Source organism: Physella acuta, unplaced genomic scaffold, assembly GCF_028476545.2.
Source record: "Physella acuta isolate Inbredline_101_S28 unplaced genomic scaffold, ASM2847654v3 ptg000519l, whole genome shotgun sequence".
Taxonomy (NCBI): Eukaryota; Metazoa; Mollusca; class Gastropoda; family Physidae; genus Physella; species Physella acuta.
Window position 1 is genome coordinate 389154 of NW_026732038.1, and position 19575 is coordinate 408728.

The window sequence follows — 19575 nt, forward strand, 5'->3', positions numbered from 1 at the left end:
TATTTAGTTTATTTTGATCACTTATAAAATAATTGCTACGGAACACCTTGCTTTCATCAGTGAACAAAATAATCCTAAATTACATCATGTGCTGGGTAGTTACTGTTGTTCTGAAATGTGTAGATTTGTCATAAAAAGGTGTATTTTTTTTTAAGTAGTGAAACATTTGAATACACCAAATATGTTGATTAAACCTATGGCAGTTCATAAGAAAGCAAACAAAAAAAAAACTATTTTTGAGAGAATTTCACACTTCATTTATTTATTGGAAATTGTTTTTGACAGTAATATTATTCCAAAATTAATCAATTCTTTTTGCTATACTGTCCTAAACCTTTGCTATCTACAAACAGTTTTTTTTCAGGAACTACAAGCCATGTAGCTCTATTAAGTGGCAATTATGATTTTTCACATGATGTAGACATAGTGGTCTCTGTCTGCAAAGCCATATACTTTAGTGCAGCTCTTGCTTCCTCTGTTATAAAATGCTTACTCCCTGCCTTATTTAATATTTTGTATATGTATTGTTGACGAAAATAAATTAACCGCAACAACAGTGAATTTAAACAAACTTTTTTGTTTTATTTACTTGTTACCTGTATTTCAATGTTTTTTAAATTCTTTAAAAAGAAATTGTTCCCAGACATTTTTCCTACAGCAAGAAATCTAATACAAAAAATTATGCCAGTTAACCACCTATCTTTATTTATTGACTCAGATGTAACTCTCCCAACCCTTAAAACAAGAAAAGAACGAACAGGTTTGAAAGCATGAATTTTTTTAAGAAAACAAGGCAAATTAAGAATGCAAAAGCTGTATAAACAAATAATGGCACAAATCTTTGCCAACAATTAGAAAATAATCTTACAACAGTTTACAAGTTTAATCCTTGACTGAGGTTATTTTAAATATACTCTTTAATTGTGTGATGTGATTGCTCCTAATTACTGGTGTAAATAGAATGTAATAATAGAGGAATAATTACTTGGCAGCTGTTTAATATTTTAGTAAAACATCTATTCATCTTTGAGAAATTAAAAAATAGCAGCCAGTTAAAGATATAACTTGATGAAAAATATTAATCTTATCTTAAACTTGTAATTAACAGTTTCAAAGTTTTTGATTTAACAAATACAAAAATAAGATAATTTAATATATAGTTTTTACGCACAAACTCTTATAACCCTTTAATAACCAAGAGCTATGATAAAAATAACTGATTGTATGTTCTACTGTGCTTTGCAAACATATTGAATTTTAGAATTTATTTGTAAATTTCAAAGGGGACATAAGCATAACAATGTGGACAATTCAATGCATACAAACATAGCCTTTACCATTTAATACAAGTTTTCTAAATATTGAATAGTAAAGAAAGTGGTTAATAAAATTCAACAATTTTTTGGCATTTGAGCAATTGATATAGATCTAATTACAGCTAAATGTATTCTTTTATAATTTGCTTTACATATTTTTCAAACAACATTAACCAAGCAAAAGTATTTAAATCAAATATAATAAACAATCAGTTAACTTGGACAAGACAGAAATGTGATAGGGACAAGACTAGGGGCAAGAAAGAAATGTGATAGGGACAAGAAAGAAATGTGATAGGGACAAGAAAGAAATGTGATAGGGACAAGAAAGAAATGTGATAGGGACAAGAAAGAAATGTGATAGGGGCAAGAAAGAAATGTGATAGGGACAAGAAAGAAATGTGATAGGGACAAGACTAGGGGCAAGAAAGAAATGTGATAGGGGCAAGAAATGTGATAGGGACAAGAAAGAAATGTGATAGGGACAAGACTAGGTGCAAGAAAGAAATGTGATAGGGACAAGAAAGAAATGTGATAGGGACAAGAAAGAAATGTGATAGGGACAAGAAAGAAATGTAATAGCGACAAGAAAGAAATGTGATAGGGCTACAAATAATGTTCTAAGTATCACATCACTCCTCTAGTGTTGTTCTCAACCGAGCACTGCATGTTAGAGTGGCTGGCCTTGCTTTGATAGTTTTCACATTTACTTTTCTACAACCTTCAGCAACCAATTGTGTAAGAATAGATTATGGTGTCAATTCTTATTTACATTACAAACAATAGAACTAACTGACAGACATTGTTAAAAGTTTAAAATTGTTTAAACAAATGTATTTAATTATTTAACACCTACCTCTGGGTAGTTAGCCAGGATGTTACATTGAAATGGCATTTAAAAAATAATGAAGAAAGACTAATGTGTACAAATACGATAAACAGTCCTACTAAAAATAGTATATGTCACAATCAAACACCATTGTATTTTAGATAATGAAGTAAGATTGGACACAGTAAAAAACTGAAACATTAAATTCAATTAATGTTAATACATTCGGTATAAATCTAGAAGCTCTCTTCAGTTTTATTTCTATTTTTCATTTTTACAAATATTTACACTATTGCAATATTAAACTGATTTGTTTTTAAAAACTATTTCTTTTTTAAATTTGTGTTTTCAATGCATTTTATAATTATAGTAGAAGACAATAATTTAATAAATCAATACAAATTCTTTAATTTAAAGAAAAAAAATGATGCTCAAAATTATCTTTAATTAATATTATGTGAAGAGCAGAATATACTGCAGAGAATATTCAGCTATGCTAGACATTTAACAAAATACTTGTTTTTAAAACTTGTAATGACCATGAACACTGATTAAAGTTGTAAATAATAGATGAGAAATAACAAAATTGTCAAAAAACAATGTTAGTGATATTTTATTCTACTCTATAACCCACAACTCCTTGAAAGCAGAATTAAGCTGACATGCAACGATCAAGCTATGTACATTAGTTCATTCCGTTGTTTTGATGTTTAAAAATTAACACAGGAAATGTGTATAAATTAAATACACAAGAAAAATGAAAAGCACTTTGTTCACTTATATTTACACTATCAAAGTTTAAATTTTACACCATTTTTAAAAATACACAATGTAAACGACAACAATATTATTGAATAATAATGTATAACACTTTTAATAATAATACAAAATAAATATCAGATCATAAAAAAGTCAATCGTAAGTTAAATGAAATGTATTGCTTCACGCCAGTGGCTTTATTAGCTTCATTCAAAATGTTCTTCCAGGGTGTAGATTTGAATTCTTCAAGTGAATTGCCTAGATAATACTTTTTGTTTAAATTATTATATTTAGTTAACTGAAAAACGTGTTTAGAAATTGTTATATTGAAACAGAAGCATAGTATTAGCAAACTGTTCATATGAATTATGCATCCTTAAACAATTAATTTAATGTTAACTGAATAATACATAGAACATAGACTGACTTGAAATATGTTTACTTACATTCAATGTGTCTAAATGGAAAAAAGACAGTTGATAAAAAATTGACTTGAATAACAGCATGTAAAAATGCTCCAAAAGTGAAACTGGAATTCAAGTAATTTTAAAACATATAGTGATAGAAATATTGTTAAAAAAACAGACTAGTCATACAAATCATTATGGAAATATACACATTTTAATTTCAGCAAGTTAAACTGATATCCATGCTGACAGTGTTACAAGAGAATATAAACAGATGTAACACATGTCTTAGGGTGTTAAACAGAGATCATTAGAGAAAAAGTTTTACTCTTCACAACCAGGCAATGTGAAATCAAAAAGTGTCAAATATCAGTTGTGATGGTGATAAGCTCTAATAGGTTTAGACAACAAAATACAAATAAAGAATTATTGTGAATGCTGCTTTTTCGGACAACAGAGAAATGCAACAAAATTTTATTTTAAAAAGTTTTTTTACTTGTCTAAATTGAATAACAAAAGTGTTCTGTGGGTCACATTTTTAAGCTTTCCAACGCAAAAAAAGAAAAACAAAAAATAATTGTGAAAGCTGTATTTTGGTATAATTTTATTAAAATATAAGAATCTATTTTAAATCAAGAATACTTCACAAGTATGTTTTAGTCAAATACTTTATTAGTTTAATTTTTAGTAAATATTTATCAGTTTAACTAGGGCTTTTCTTTTCCATTAGTCATTCTGGAGAAAGAACTCTTAACTCAATTTAAAAAATGGCACTGCAAATATCACAATTCATTTCCATCTAGTAAGGAGTAACAGTGAAAATGATTTAACTATTCCTCTAAATTTAAATTAAAAGACAATGAATTATTTCTGTAATAAAAACTTGTTTTTCAAATGTTTTTCTAGATTTTAAAAGCAAAATCTTTTCCAGAGTACTTGAATTAGTCATCTCATTTAACTTGGTAAAATAACTCAGTGGACTTAAGTAAACTAAATAGAAATTTTTTAAAGCCCTCAATGGACTAGTTCAATGTATATTTATTAATAATTTACAAAGACTCCCTGAGATTAAATAAATGTTTTTAATTATTGAATATACATTTTTCAACAAGTTTTTTTAGTGGTAATTACTAGGTACATTAAATAACAGAAAACCAACTCATTTGCACAGTAGTAACACAGTCTTTTATGTAATTAAAATAAGATTAAAAGATTAAAACATACAGCATGCAAATGAAGAATTTAAGCTAAAGCCATGTATAAAGTATTTTTGTTATTGAAAGTGATAATTGAAAATAAAACAAAAAGCAAGCAAAGAATTTAATAAACATACAATAAATTAAATTTAAAGAATTAATATATATTATAACAAAGAATTATAATTTGCTTTTTTTTTTACCAACAATTTGTTTTTAAATACTGATTGTTTAGACTGAACCATCATATACTTTTGTTCTTCATAGTGGTAAAAACAAATTCTGAAAATTATTTTTTTTATTTATGTATGCAGAATTAACGGTAATTATTGCTAGGATATTTCTTATACAAAAAGTGTCTTTGGCACATTGTTAGCTACATTAAAAAAATTGATGAGATCAATATCACACAACCCAACTATGAGCTATCCATAGATTCTGTCATTGGTTTCTCAGGCTCCACCTAGTGAAAGGAAATTTTAAAAAAAAATATTAGGAAAAAAGGCATCTAACAATTTTACTTTCTCCAAGTATAGTGACTGCACAAAAATGAAATAAGATTTTGACAGTTTTTGCCATTTTACATCTCCCTTCTTTATCATAAAGGGTGTATTGCAGAGTGAAAAAAATCAAAACTGAGATTTTGACTAATTGTGACATTACATAATCTTGTCTGTCTGTGTGTATGCATGTGAATGTGTGTGAATATGACAACTTGAGTACTATTTCAGTTAGATAAGTAGTTACAGTTAGGTGGACCAAATTTTATAACTAGGTATAAGATCTTATTCTCGATTCTCTCAAATTTTGAGTGATTTCCAGTGAATGGAAGAAGTCTTTTATGCCATTCTATTATATTTTTAAAAATTGCAGTATAAAAAATTAATTTAAAAATATTTTTAAAGGCCGATTGCACCAAAATAGTCATCCCCCTCTCTGTTATATAAAAACTTTCCAGAAAGTTTAGGGAAGATTACTACTGCTTTATTTTCATAACATTGAATAGTATTTTGGGATGCAGCTTAGAGTGGCATTTTTTACATCAATATTTGAACATGTAAATAATTGCTGCAATACTGAGTCATCCCATGTGCTGATGAGTTAAGCTGCAAGAATCTTGTAATGACAATTACAGGATAACCCAGTTATTTTAGGTAAGTTAGTTTAAAAGGAGCATGTTATATCTAGAGGCTAATAACTTTCAATGTTAAAAAGACAAGTGTCTACCCATATCTAAATAGGACTTGTCTTTTCATCTCACGTAGACAAAGAAATCATAATTAATTAGATTATATCTACAAGATATGTTAAAATGAACTTACTTCTTTTGAACAGTCTGATGTCTGCACTGTAAAGGAATCTTCTGAGCTATGTGAGGTGGTCTGTGTGTCATCTTCCACTGCAGTATTCTGTGCCTGACAGTCAAGAATTAAGTTGTCGACCTCCATAGTCTCAGTTCCAGACTTCTGCTCTGACTCCTGGAATTCCAGGCGCCCCTTTGAAGCACTCATGTCATAGTCACACACAGGCTGTGCGTCTGTGTCCATTGCTGCAATATTTAAGGCCACTTCACCTGCCAAGGTGGCAACAGTGTGAAAATCTCTTTGTACTGTGTTGGTGACGGACTGAGGAGGGTAAGAATGGGTTGTGTTGTTGTTGGTGATGTCTGATGTGGACATCAGAGGGTTGTTTGAGTTGTGATCAGTGGCAGGGGAACAAGGAAAGGATGAGCTGTTTGAGTTTTTTCCTCCATCATACACACTGCTAATGAAAGACTGGTTTGAGTTGTTACTGACTTTAGCTTGATTGGCTGAGTAATATTTATCTGCTAACGGATCAGAAACTTTTGATTTGATGTTTGCTGTCAAGCAAGTTGGTGAGGTCACATGACCAGGTGACAGCTCCCTCTCCTGGCTTATTGCTCTTGCATCATTGCACATAGACTCTGCTGCTCTCTCTATCCTGCTGACAAGCTGGTGAAGCATTTCATTGCGCTCATTGGCAGCGTTTTCTGGGATGGGGCTAAGTTCACTGTACCCCGGGCCCTTGCGTACAAGCTTGGTGTCTGAGGGAAGCAGCGTGTGAGGACCAACAGCTCCCCTAATGAGGGGGAGATTTCTGATGATTTGTGCTGGGTTGAGACGATGAGAAGCACTGGGTGCTTGTTTTTCAGCTGGTTCTTTGTCCATCTCATTTTCCTCATCTTCTTCCTCTATAGATTCTTGGTGTATGGCAGGGTCACACATAGTGTTCAGTCTACGGGCTTCATGGCGCTTCGGAGACATGGGAACATCTGTTGGCATTCTTTCTTCTTGAGTAGTGCTAGAACGCAGAGAATGACCTTGACCTAAAAAAGATTAGCAAAAGAAATGTAAAAGTGCAACTTCTTAATTAACTCAAAAAGGAAAAATTGTAACATCTTCAATTTCAACATGAATTACATAAAATTAATATCTGAAGTCATTCAAATATGCAACAAAATAATTACAAAAAAAAAATTCAAACAAATTTAAAATTGAGATTTAGCTAATGGTGTGACTAACCAGAGAATGGCTTGCTGGTTGACTTGTTAGTACATTTGCTGGCAGGAAGTGCATTGCATGCATTTTTCTCAACATTATTTTCAATAGGAAAGTGCCCATACGGTTCCAAACAAAGTTCTAGCCTATCATCAAAACGATTGTACACAAATACCTGGCAAAAAGAAATATGTGGCCTGTTAAATTATCCAACATCAAATATTCATGAAGGCAATATTCAGAAATGGGTGTGCATTTTCTCATTGATTAAATACATACTGTGCTAGTTAGTAAACATCAATTACACAAATTTTCAATTTAAAGGACTTAATTTCTGATTCTTGTTGTCTAATGCTAATTTGATCCAATATTTGAATGAAATATTGAAGAATAAAACTATCAACTATATTTTTACCTTTTGGGGCAACAAGGGCAGCTGGCAGTGTTTGCCGTGCTCTAGGCCAACATCTCTCTCCACCTGCTTGTAAAACAAGCCATTCACTGAAAACAGGTGGGGTCTCATTTGAACGTACATCCAGAAGTCTTTGTTTTCCAGGGCTGCAGTCAGAGCCAAAGCTGACAGAGAATGGTCCAAGTTGTCGCCTCCTAGACATTTTTAAATTTTTGTAGTCAATATAAAACCCAGCATACTTATGGACTTGCTTGATAAACTAAAAGATCATTAATGAGTGTAATGAAGATTACAACTAACCACTGGACAGCAAGGGATCCATTAATCTCTGAAGCACTCTATCTGATACTTCATCCATGCCTCCTTCGGCAAATGAAGTCCAAGACATATCTTTGCTTCCTGAGTGCCGATGCATTTTGTTCTTATCTTTTACAACAACAAAGAAAACATCTACTTAGTTAACTTAGTCAAGGGGGAAAACTACTGCTGTTATATCTAGGCTCAAATATAAATTGACAACTATTTTTTTAAATAGATTTAAACAATTTCCAAATTAAATAATTTAGTTTGATATTTTATTAGTATATAGAAGTTGGGTAAGCAAAACAAAGACTTGAAACTGCATGAAAGTCAGATAAAACATTTTCATTAGAAATAAAGTGATGCTTGTCAGTCAGTTGCCTCTCAAACCTTAATGTTTTGCATAGTGGAGGACTGAAAGAAAGGGGAAAAGTATGCTGGTGGTTTTTCAACAATGACTATAAAAACCACACCAGATCTATCCTGAAACACATGGCTCTGGTGATGCTGCCACGGCTAATTACCCATTAGTGGATAAAAATTGATTACAGAAACCAGAGATGAACAATTATAAAAAATAAAATAATTCCTGAAGATTCCTCCTTGGAAAGGAACTTGACAAAGCTGGTGAAAGCCTTCCAGAGCCATCTAACCCAAACATATATTCCTAGTGAAGGAAAGAAAATAGCCCCAAATATTGGTTTGTTAGCAAATGTCATCTCAGACCAAGATTCATCAGGGGGTTAAAAGGAATATAAACATCTGATAGTTGTGACTGACTGACCTGGTGGCTGTGGCTGGCTTTCTGCAGGAGGGTGGATGATGTCTAACATCACTTTATCCCCTGACTGAATGGGAACTTTATAGTCTTCTTCTGCCCTGGCTGGGGGCTTGAGTTCCCTGGGAGGGAAACCATGCCTGATCCTCTGGTTGGTTGGAGGAACGTCAACAGCTATACCTATCAGTTTCTGTAGCTCAGTGAAAGAGCACTCAGATGGTATGTCTAAAGTTATCTGAGGGTTTGAATATTTCAAATAAAAATAGATTTTATAATCTATACACAATATCAAAGCACTGCAAAGTAAAAGTATACTAAAAAAAAATTATTTTTACTAACAAAATTAAAATCCCAAATTTAATTTCTAAGTTTAGTATAATTTATTTAATACAGCTAATTTCTGTATTACCTTATTATCAGCATACTAAATGAAAATGACTGTTTAATGCTATTTTAAAACCAGATAAATAATTTAAAATATGTTTTAATGCTATATGGAAGAAAAATGTAATTCATTTTCATGATTAATAAAAATATAACTTACATTTTTACCATCAGATGTGGACAATCTAATACGTTTGTTAGAATTGGTCGACTCTGTTGCAAGTGATGTGGGATTTGTGGTAATTTTAGTGGCAGGTGGTTGTGTTGGAACTGTGACAGGTGATGCTGGGGGGGATGGCTGCAACCTTCTTTCTGGAGTTTTCTACACAAAGCAAAACACAAAATGTTTCAATTATGATAATTGCAAAATAAACATGAATCGGCTTATATTTTGCAGCTTATCATTGCATTTTATAACTCTTAAACCTTACACGACTCCCTTGCTCCATTGTCCCAATGGTTGGTTTTCTTTCAGAGTCTGACAGTTTTCTTTGCTGTTTGGGAGCATTGGTCTCTATTTGCTGTTTCAGCTTGCGCTCAGCATTGCTCTTGTTGAGTTCCTCTTTATGAACACTCTGGCGCTGGTGGAATAATTTTTACTGTCAGCATTAACTTTTCACATTGTGATCACAATTTTATTTTTTAAACATTCTGAGGCTTTTAACAGTTTACACTAGTCCATTATTTCTTTTTCAATTTAATATAGACCTACAAATTTAACAATACTCCACTCTAAATCTAATTTACTTTATAAACAAAGCAGATAGTAATAAATATGAACTCAGAAGGTAACATTAATAATTATAGAACAACAAAATTTAATTCCCAAAAAATGAATGAATATGAATATTACCTGAAGACCAGTGATGATTGCTTTTGATGCTTTGTTAGGTGACCAGGTATCTGAAACTTCCAGTGGGTCTGAATCATGTGATGCAGATGCACCAGAGAGAGGCTCCACCTCCTTCTCCTGCTCAGGCTTGTTGGTCTGGTACAAGATCTGATCTACAACCTTCTGTACAAGTCTCTCACTGCCAAACTCACCTGTTGGAAAGTACAGTATTACTTTTACAGACATGCCTCTCCACTGTGACTAAAAGTAGGAAGTCTTAAAAAGAGGATTTTGAAGGAAAAAGAGGAACATGCTATTGCTATTTTTCTAAGCAGAAAAAAAAAATAATTAAAATATGAGAAAAGACATTATGAATAGGTTCCTATAATTTTCTAATATTTAGCTAGCATCTAGATCTATATACTACTTCTTAATTTCAGCTACCTTTTAAAAATGTGAACCCACACCCTCCATTTAACTATAATAAACCCACAACAATAGCTGTTTTAACATTATTGGTTAGATCCAACACTAGAGTAAGTTGTGCTACAGCAATCTGAAAATATTTTGGATTCTTTGGTTTGCTTTCCAAGCTCACATGTTCATGACTTGCTATGTAATGGACTTGTACTGGTAATTGGCTATATGAACAACAAACAAATACTAAAGCTCCTCATTAGAATGTAATAATAATTATTATATCCAGTAGTAATATTTTTAGTAAGTGCACATAGTGGGTTGAATGTAATCTATACTCCATAATTTATTCACTGTATAGTTTACAATGACGAATCCCAAAAAGAAAATTTGTTTTCGATTTAATTAATTTCTCAGAATATTACTAAAATATTGTTCATTTTTATAGTTCCCACAATCTTGGCAGTTGACATTACCCATATCATAAAAATGTACACTACCGCTTAAGTTGATCTAGACCTAAACATTGAAATAGAAAGGAATGACAAAGGAAAATTGCATTTTCCTTGCTCATTTTTTATTCCATTTATAAATATTTTTTAGACATTTGGCTTATTTTTTAAATGCAGAAGGAGGCGTGATTTACACTTTGGGTGGGACGGTAGGTACATCTGCTATTATACAATTAAATAGCTTTTCTTTATTTTCTTATTTTGTACTGCGCAAATAAATTTTTATTTTAATTACTAACTTCAGTATTAGGAAAAAATTAGTTTTAAAAAATTCAAGGGTAAAAAAAAAGTGTAAAGAATTAAAATGAAATAAATCAAAAGTTAAGAGGAAAGAAAGAGTTAAAAATGATAGTTAAAAAAGATGAGTATCTAAAAACAAACCAGGAAAGTGTGTTTGGACAAGGTCTTGGGCTATCTCATATGCATTACTGTTGAGGCTTGGATCCTCTTGATCTTGAAACCAAGGCACTTTCAATTTTACAGATTGTCCACCCCAGTCCATTAAAACATTAATACTGAAACAACCAACAAAACTAAACTACTGAAAAGGGTGGTTCAAGGATATTGGGTTTTTTTAAATTGCAATCAATTTATGACTGTTAAATAAAAGGTTTTTTTTTCTGTTCCATTACAATAAGGTGTTTTCTCACATAATCAAAACATGCTAAAAATAAAACTTGGGGAAAATATTTGTCAAAATATATTCAGGGAAAGGAAAGAAGTTAAAAAAGTTAATTATTGGCTTAAAAAAATGATAAAATAGCAAACAATAAATATATCCAGTAAAAACAATTTCTTTTTTTTTTCACAAGCTATTTGTATAAGTGATTTACTTACAACTTAGGTATACTGTCATATTCTTTGCCATTCCAATAATGTTTAAAGCCACATTTACATGTCTTGGATTTGCTCATGGTACGATCTCCATTTTCATACATGACAGAGTAATCTGTCTTCACTGGACGAAAATCCGTAGTTCTACTTTTTTTGGGAAGGCGTGGGAGAAAATATAAGAAAACTTGTTTACAAAAACAAACATTTCTTTCTTAACTAAGTAGAGAATTTAAAAGTGTCATTTAAAATATAACAACAAATTTATCTATAATTAACTAATACCTTGTACAATGAGAACATGATACAGGCATTTTGTTTCCCTCAAAGATCAACTTATTTAATGAGGCATCATATTTAGCCACTATACCTGCAAAATTTAGACAAATCAATGTAAACATTTTTAAGTATTAAGTTCCTATATATAAAATTATCATTCATTTTTTTACCATTGAGCATTAGAGGAAATCTTTATACAATAATAATTCAAAGTAACAAAACAAAAATTAATGGACTGCAAACCGAATTTTAAAAAGCATTCTATTAAATAATGAACTTATATGATGTGAAAATAAAGACTACTTTGAAAACAATTGTGTTTAAAGATGCAATATTAAAATCCTAAAAAATATAAATATCTAATCTTTACATAAAAATTAATCTTTACTTATCTATCTTAATTAAGAACCTATACATGAACTACTCAATTAACTATATCATGCAGGCGCTGTTAGTTTCCAGTAAAGCTTAAATACTATATATCAATAATGTATTAATTTAGACTAACCATGTAAAGGAAATGTGTATGTCTGATTATCTTTCAGCTTGCCATGACAGGAGACAGCCAGTTCAAACAACTCCCCTCCAGGGTAGAACAAGTCTTCATTGGGGGTGCTGACGAGGCTTAAGCTGTGGCAGGACAGGCAAATGAACAAACAACCCTCACTTATGCTGGCTTTTGTCTTGCTTATAATGGGTTCAAGGTTCATACCAAATACCATTCCTGTCAAAATAGTTTCAATGCTTTTTTTATTTCCTCCAAATGCTTATGCTAATTATATATCACAATAAACAAAAATTTTTGTTAACATAATTTATTTTGTTTTATTAAGGGGATAGGCTCCAGAAAAAACCAACTTCTTAATTAAAACATTTTTTATTTATTTGTGGATATCTAAGTTAGGGTTACTTAAAGGAAAATATTTGCAAGCATCAGGGACTCTTTTCAAAATATGACTGAAAAATAGAAATAAAACAGTATTTGATAATGCAAATACTAAAAATTAGTGATTTAAAAGCAAGGGCCTAGAAAAACACAAAGTTTTACCATTAGCTTTGAAAATTTGCTGGTACACATCTGCTATGAGAGATGGAGATACCCCATACTGCTGGTAGAAAATATCCGAGATGGATGTCACCAGGCGCTGGAAGTATCCAGTCTGCAAGTGTAATTTAGAAAAAAGATGTTAACTTCATCTCACAACACAAATGTTTTTTACAAGAAATTAAATCAGCCTTTTCTCATCATAAATAAAATAAGGTGAGGTAATACTAATGTTCCGGATTATTTACTTTTACAAAGAATTGCATAACTTTGTCAACTTTGAACAAAAGCTGTTAATTACAGGAAGATTTTTTTTAAATCATGTGGATTAACAAAATTTTTAAAATAGCAATATATGTCTTAAGTATTTTGAAAATGGATCCATCTAGCTCTTACCTGAATAACCTTCTCCCCTCCAACCTGACAAAAACCTTCAGCATCAAACACTACGTATTTATCAATCTCGGAGTCTGAAACTCCCCAAGCTCTTTGAATCACTTCTCTGTGCAACCGAGGACATTTTTTACCTGTTCAACAATGTGACTAGTTAAATAAAGTTAAAAGTACTGTTAGTCTGAGGACGGCAGGGCAAAATGTTAGAGCATTCGTCTATTTACCGAAACATCTCAAGTTTAGGTCCCTGGCTATAGCACGTGGGTAATTGTAAAAAAATCTTTTGATAAATAGATTTTTTCTTCAGAAAATGACTCAAGCTTTAATACTTTGTACAACTGAAGAGGACATACCTTTGATGCCTACTAAAGGTATGAAATGATTTCTACCAGAGCTGCTCCAGGCAATGCACACAGGCAGGTTAAGAACACCTTCCTTATTTTTACAGTCAGATGGCGGTGAGAAGCAAGGCAAAAATATAGCTATAGAATATTAAAAAGATTGTTAATTTACTAGTCACAAATCTTATTATTTCATAAATTCATCACTGAATTTTTTTATGTTTTAAGTAAGTATCTAGCTTATTGGTTCAGGATTTTTAAACTATCATTAGCTACAAATATAAAGCAATCTAACCTGAATAATCCCCAGAACTTCGGATACCCTCCAGTGAATCCAGCAATATTATAGGTCGTTTCAGCACATTAGCCAGTCCGAATATATGAATATTTCTTAAGCCAGTTGGTTCAGCACCAAGAGGTACAAAATCTGGATCACACTCTCTAATAATCAATTCCCATTCACTGTCATCAATAAAATCCTACAGAGAAAAATGTTAACTGGTAAAAAAATGTAATACTGACCTAAGGTTACAGCTATGTTCTATTGTAAATATCTATTTATCAATATTGAAAAAAATGTAAACACTGAAATTCTGTTCACATAGGTAATTTTTAACTAACATGCAAAACTACTGTTTAATTAGCTGAGTTTCTAGAGGATTAAATACCTGAAACTGCAACTGGTATTTATTAAAATTGTTTTTGAAATGCTCCATTAGATTAACTCTTAAAGGATGCCAAAACAGCTGCCACCCAACTAAAGCTCTAGATACTGCATGAACTAGACAATGACCATCTCCGTCTGCATGGACAGGAACCAGACGTTCTTCATTTTCATTGGCCTGCTGCAATTGTAATAAAATCTTGATTGTAATACTTAAATAGGGATTTCTAAAATAGATAGTTTCTTTAAATTCTTTTTAATCCTTTGCACTGTACAGCCCAGTTTAAAATTAAATTCGTAAAAAATAAATTGTCCAGATTTAACGCTTCAGGGGTTGTATTTTAAATATTTCTCAGATGTATGAATTCCAAAACCATGCTTTGATGCTCTAGTTTTTATACTTTTTTAACCCATTCCACAATACAATGTTTACTAGGACTTTGATTGTTTATTTCCAGCTCACATGTATAGTTATAAATCCATGGATATTTTTTTATATATTATACTTTTAAGTGTTGAAAGGTTAAAATATCTTTCACCAGTGTCAATGATACATTTTTTTACCCATAAAACTTCATAACACTGTCTACATATCAAAAGTTTGAAATTGATGGCTTGATTAAAGAAAAGATTATAAAGATTACTTTGATAAGATTAAGAGTCCCACTGAGGTAACTGTAGCTCCCACTTCTATCTCGTCCATAACCAGGTACTGTCAAATGTTCTGGTTCTATCAGGAAAGCTCTGTCTCCTAGCTGAGCACAGTCAAACGTAGGCGCCTTCCCCATCTCAGTTAATAGTTTGGCCCTAATTGATTTTAACAATGAAAATTTTTGTAATTTAATTTAAGGCAGAAAACAGTGGCTTCCAGAATAGATTTTTTATCTGCACAGCCAATAATCTTCATAACTAAACATGAGTAATAGTAAATGTATTCATACTAATGACTAGAACTATGTTTTCACAAGCTTTATTAGCAATAATTTTGTGTGACTCTTTTTTGCTGAAAATGTGTGCAATTTTGAAGACTATCTAGTATGTAACTAGCAGCAGTGACTTCATATATTAATGCAATGCTGCAATAAAGTAAGAGACCCAATATTTGTTTGCTGGGTGGGCTACATGTATAACTTTAGCAAGCCTAGTTTAGCATAGGCGAAATTAAGACATACCTCATAAACCTTAGCCTCTGGGTCTAATGTAACCAACCTGTTACAACTAGAATTTTAAGGACAATGCTGTACTTAAAATTCTAGTTATAACATATTGTTTAAATTGATTTATAGACCTATTGTTGTTAAATAATTTGTTCATTAGACCTTTTTTACTTTTTTATTTGATTGCTGTACACGATGTTCGCTAAGTTAAAATTAATTCATGTCCATACCATTACTTTCAAAATCATGACAGCTATATTAAATAATTGGTGACGATAATGTTGCCACTATAGTAGAATTTTGTAAATTGACATATTTTACAATTAATAATTTCTAGGTTTTAATGGTATGCAAATTATTAATATTGTTTTAAGCTGAAAGATCTAGAAAAAAAATATAGAAATAAAAAGCTAAAAATATGCTGTATTATGTAATTATTTTTACATAAATATACCAGTATGTAGGCAAATTTTGTGTTATATTGTGTATGCTCAAACATTTTTAGACTTAACCTCATAGGGAAGTGTATAACTATTTTTTTTTAGTTAAGTTGCTATAGTTGTGATACAGTTTATATACTTTTTGCTATTGTCTGGTGCTCTTAATTTGTTTTCAGTTTCTCGATTTTTAAGCAATAATTATATGTCAATATTTGTTACATTGAAAACTGACGAAATGTGTAACTGTAAATATAATTTTTATAACTGGATCTGTTTTCTACCATAACCTTATTTTGTCATCCCTTTAGATAGTGTACTTCACTAAAGTTTTAACATTCTCATTTTTATAAAATTTCAATTTTTTTTTTATCACTATTAATGAGTTAAGATTGGATATTTTTTTATATAGAAGTGGCATGTAGTGTGTTTTAAAAGACATCCATTTTACACAATTTTGTTCTTACTTTCCAGTAGCCTTGTCCATGCCATAGATGCTGAGTAGTGGGGAAAGCATTGCACAAAGATAATTGGACAATCCATTCACTTTCAATGATTCTTGATCAACAGCCTGTGGCTGGTCTGTAGCAGATTGTTTCAGTTGCAAGAACATTTCTAACATATCAGTAATTTTCTGCAGGGAGGGGGAGAGAGAAAACCAAAATGAACACACAGCAAGCATAACCTCCATACAAGGAATATAATTTAGGCTAATTAAGAATTTTAATGTTAATGTGCTTATGGAAATTGAAAAAGAATATATTGTAAATTCTAATTAATGTGACCTTTTTTCATGTAGGCTTCTTATTTGTTAGTGACAAAAAATGCTTTTTGTTGAACGTTCTTAAATTTAAACTTTTTGCCAAGACGGTAAAAAAAACCATATGGTTTAATAATATCACTGAAGAGTATGTTTCACAGTTTAACTATATTATTGGGAAAATTGTACATCATAAAATAAAACCTTTGAAATTCTTTCCAGGTTCAAAAGAACAGATTGCTCATGTCTCTGGCCGCATCCAGTGCATTCAACACTCAATTCGTGTTCTGGGAAAAACAATCTTCTCCGGCAATGGGTGTTAGGGCAAAAGCCGCTAAGAACACTTGTATTACTCCTCATAGTTGTAAAGTCATCCACATCAATTATATCTGTGAACATTTAAATAGGTTATTTAAGTTTCTAATGTTTTAAAGTTTTAAAGATCTAAATGTAATTTTCAGTCAATTAGGCAAAAATATCAGCGTAAGGGGTCATCCATAATTGACGTCACGCTTTTTTGATGATTTTTACCTCCCCCCTCCCCTCCGTCACACGTCACAAAAAGCCAGACCCCCCCTAAAATGATGTCACACCGCAGCCTATAACCCCCCTCAAAATTGCAGTTGAATTTTTTTAAACATCGATATTTTTCTAAAATCTTGTCTGAACTCTGTCAAAATAGAGTATTTTAATCAATTCCTATTACAATTTATTAAAACCATTTTCTAAAACGCGAAATAACGTCTAAAATTCATTTCCCAACATTGCTTTTTTACAATGCAAAAGAGTAACGTCGCACCATCTGAACCCCCCCCCCTCATCACACACCGTCACAAAATTACGGACCCCCCTCCCCGAGTGTGACGTCATTTATGGACGACCCCTAAGCAGTTAACTCTTTGTCCCTATTAAGACACCAGCTGGGTAAGATGAATGCATTCTCTACTTTTCAGATTAATATTAATAATCTTGTTACACTAATCTAGCTAGATCTAAAATATTTAAAACAATGTACCACAGTCTGTTAGACTACTCAAGATGGGTGTTGGTAAACACTAAATTGCAAGATGCTTAACAGTAGGCCTACTAAACACAAAATAAAATAGTGAAAATTGTCATAGTATAGTTAAGTTAAGTATAGAGATCTAGAATCTAGACCTAGATCTAGGATCTAGATCTAGATCTAGGATCTAGATCTAGATCTAGATCTAGATCTAGATCTAGTAGTTCATAGCTAAGAAGCAGTAAATAAAAGATCTAGATTTAGATCTAGATATACTAGATCTATATAGAATCTAGCCTAGATCTATAAAATTTATAAATTTATTCAGTACCTAGATCTAGATCTAGCTAGATCTATCTAGATCTAGATCTAGAGTCTATCAACACAACAGACTCCAAAAGATCAGTTTTTGAGTGTATGTCAGTCAGTTTTAACTACGGACACAAGACACAGATTCTATACAACACAATTATAATATTAGGCCTAAGTCGATTATTTCTTTTCATACAATAGAAATTAGCATATTGACTAGATCTAGAAGTCTAGATTATCTATATCTAGAAAATCTAGTATCTAGATCTAGATTCTAGATCTACCTCTGCATTTTGAGTAGCCTAGATGTTTTCAAGTTTTTGTTGTCTGGCGGATGGAATCTCGTGAGAGCTAAGTTTGTTGTTGACTCGCTCGCTATTGTGTGTAGGGATGGTGAAGGGGGGAAAACTGAATAAATCAAACACCAGTGTACTATCAAATAGGTGTTGTTTTTCTTCTACACAGAAGCAGTTATTACATATTTAACTTTAATCTAATGGAACGAACAAATTGAAATGACTGAAGTTAATTAAAATAATACACAAATATATTTTTAAATAAACATGTAATATTTTCAAAAGAAAACATTGACAAAGAATAGGCTTACTAGTAGAAGTGTGTGCTAGTTTGATTATAATAAACTGATGGTGTGAGAAGAGGGCTGAGTCTCGACGCATAATAAAAAAAAAATATTTTTGAAATGGGATAAAAACGAAGACTAGTGGACCTATTTTTAAAGAATGAGTAGTACTTTATTTGCGTTGTTGTTGATCTACTTACACGCAATTTCGGTGTATAAATGTGTGACATTTTATAAAGATAATCATTAACCAGGTTGATGTCATTTTAAAAATTCAACATATTTTATATTCCTCCCCCCCCCCCCCCCGCCCCACAATTTACTAATAAATTATCCTCAACTGTTGTTCAATTTTTCAGTTCAATACCCGTCTGTTTAACTCAAATCGATGTAATAAACGGTTGAGGGGGGGGGGGGGGGAGGGTGAGATAACAAGTAATAACAGAGGCAACCTATTTTAACGAGATGGGTTCGATCATTGTTTACAATAATAGTTCACATGGATAAAAAAAAAAAAGCCATGTATTTTTTTTTCATAAATGACGTCATACTCGCAGTGGGGAGGGGGGGGGGTCCGTAATTTTAAGATGGTGTGACGTCACACTTTTGCATTATAAAAAAAAGAAATGTTAGAAAACGAGTTTTAGACGTTATTTCGCGTTTTAGAAAACGGTTTTAATAAGTGTAATAGATTGAAATAATTGTGAGGTCAAGGGAACTCACTCTCCTGTATTAGTTATATTTATAATATTGTTATCTTGAGTGATGTCCCTTGTGTACTTCCGTCCGTCCTCTCTCTGTGTGTTACCATCGTGAAGTAGTTAGACCCATTAAATGTGTTATATACAACCACAGGCTTCTGTCGTCAATCTATTATAACTGGCGACGAAGGATAAACATCTACTAGAAAGAGCACCTACTTACGCAAAAAAGAGGTTTGCTAGAGCTTATTAGCTAATTATTTCTAGAATTATGGCGCTGTATGGCCAAATAAAAGAATTTGATGCGAATGATGAAATCATTCAAGATTACCTAGAGAGGTTAAGCTTTTACCTAGAAGCTAACGACGTGACGATAGAAGCCAAAAAGAGAGCTGTTTTGTTAACAGTCAT

General features: G+C 31.7%; 1 protein-coding gene across 2 annotated transcripts; it reads right to left on the reverse strand.

Annotated features, from left to right (window-relative positions):
- Window positions 1-239: 239 nt before the first annotated feature.
- On the reverse strand, window positions 240-18267 carry LOC131945019 (deubiquitinating protein VCPIP1). 2 transcript variants are annotated; one of them, XM_059305965.1, is made up of 22 exons: window positions 18168-18267; window positions 16773-16957; window positions 16276-16442; window positions 14859-15021; window positions 14219-14395; window positions 13846-14029; window positions 13563-13691; window positions 13213-13343; window positions 12820-12931; window positions 12280-12495; window positions 11778-11862; window positions 11499-11639; window positions 11043-11176; window positions 9754-9944; window positions 9332-9481; window positions 9061-9222; window positions 8523-8751; window positions 7739-7864; window positions 7442-7632; window positions 7051-7201; window positions 5830-6854; window positions 240-4970 (listed from the first exon to the last, which is right to left on the reverse strand). In XM_059305965.1, the coding sequence occupies exons 2-22, from the start codon at window positions 16926-16928 to the stop codon at window positions 4926-4928; spliced, it is 4065 nt and encodes a 1354-aa protein (XP_059161948.1). In that variant the 5' UTR covers window positions 16929-16957; window positions 18168-18267; the 3' UTR covers window positions 240-4925. The 2 variants fall into 2 exon arrangements, with proteins under 2 accessions (XP_059161948.1, XP_059161947.1); XM_059305964.1 differs by having other exon boundaries at window positions 11499-11642.
- Window positions 18268-19575: the final 1308 nt, after the last annotated feature.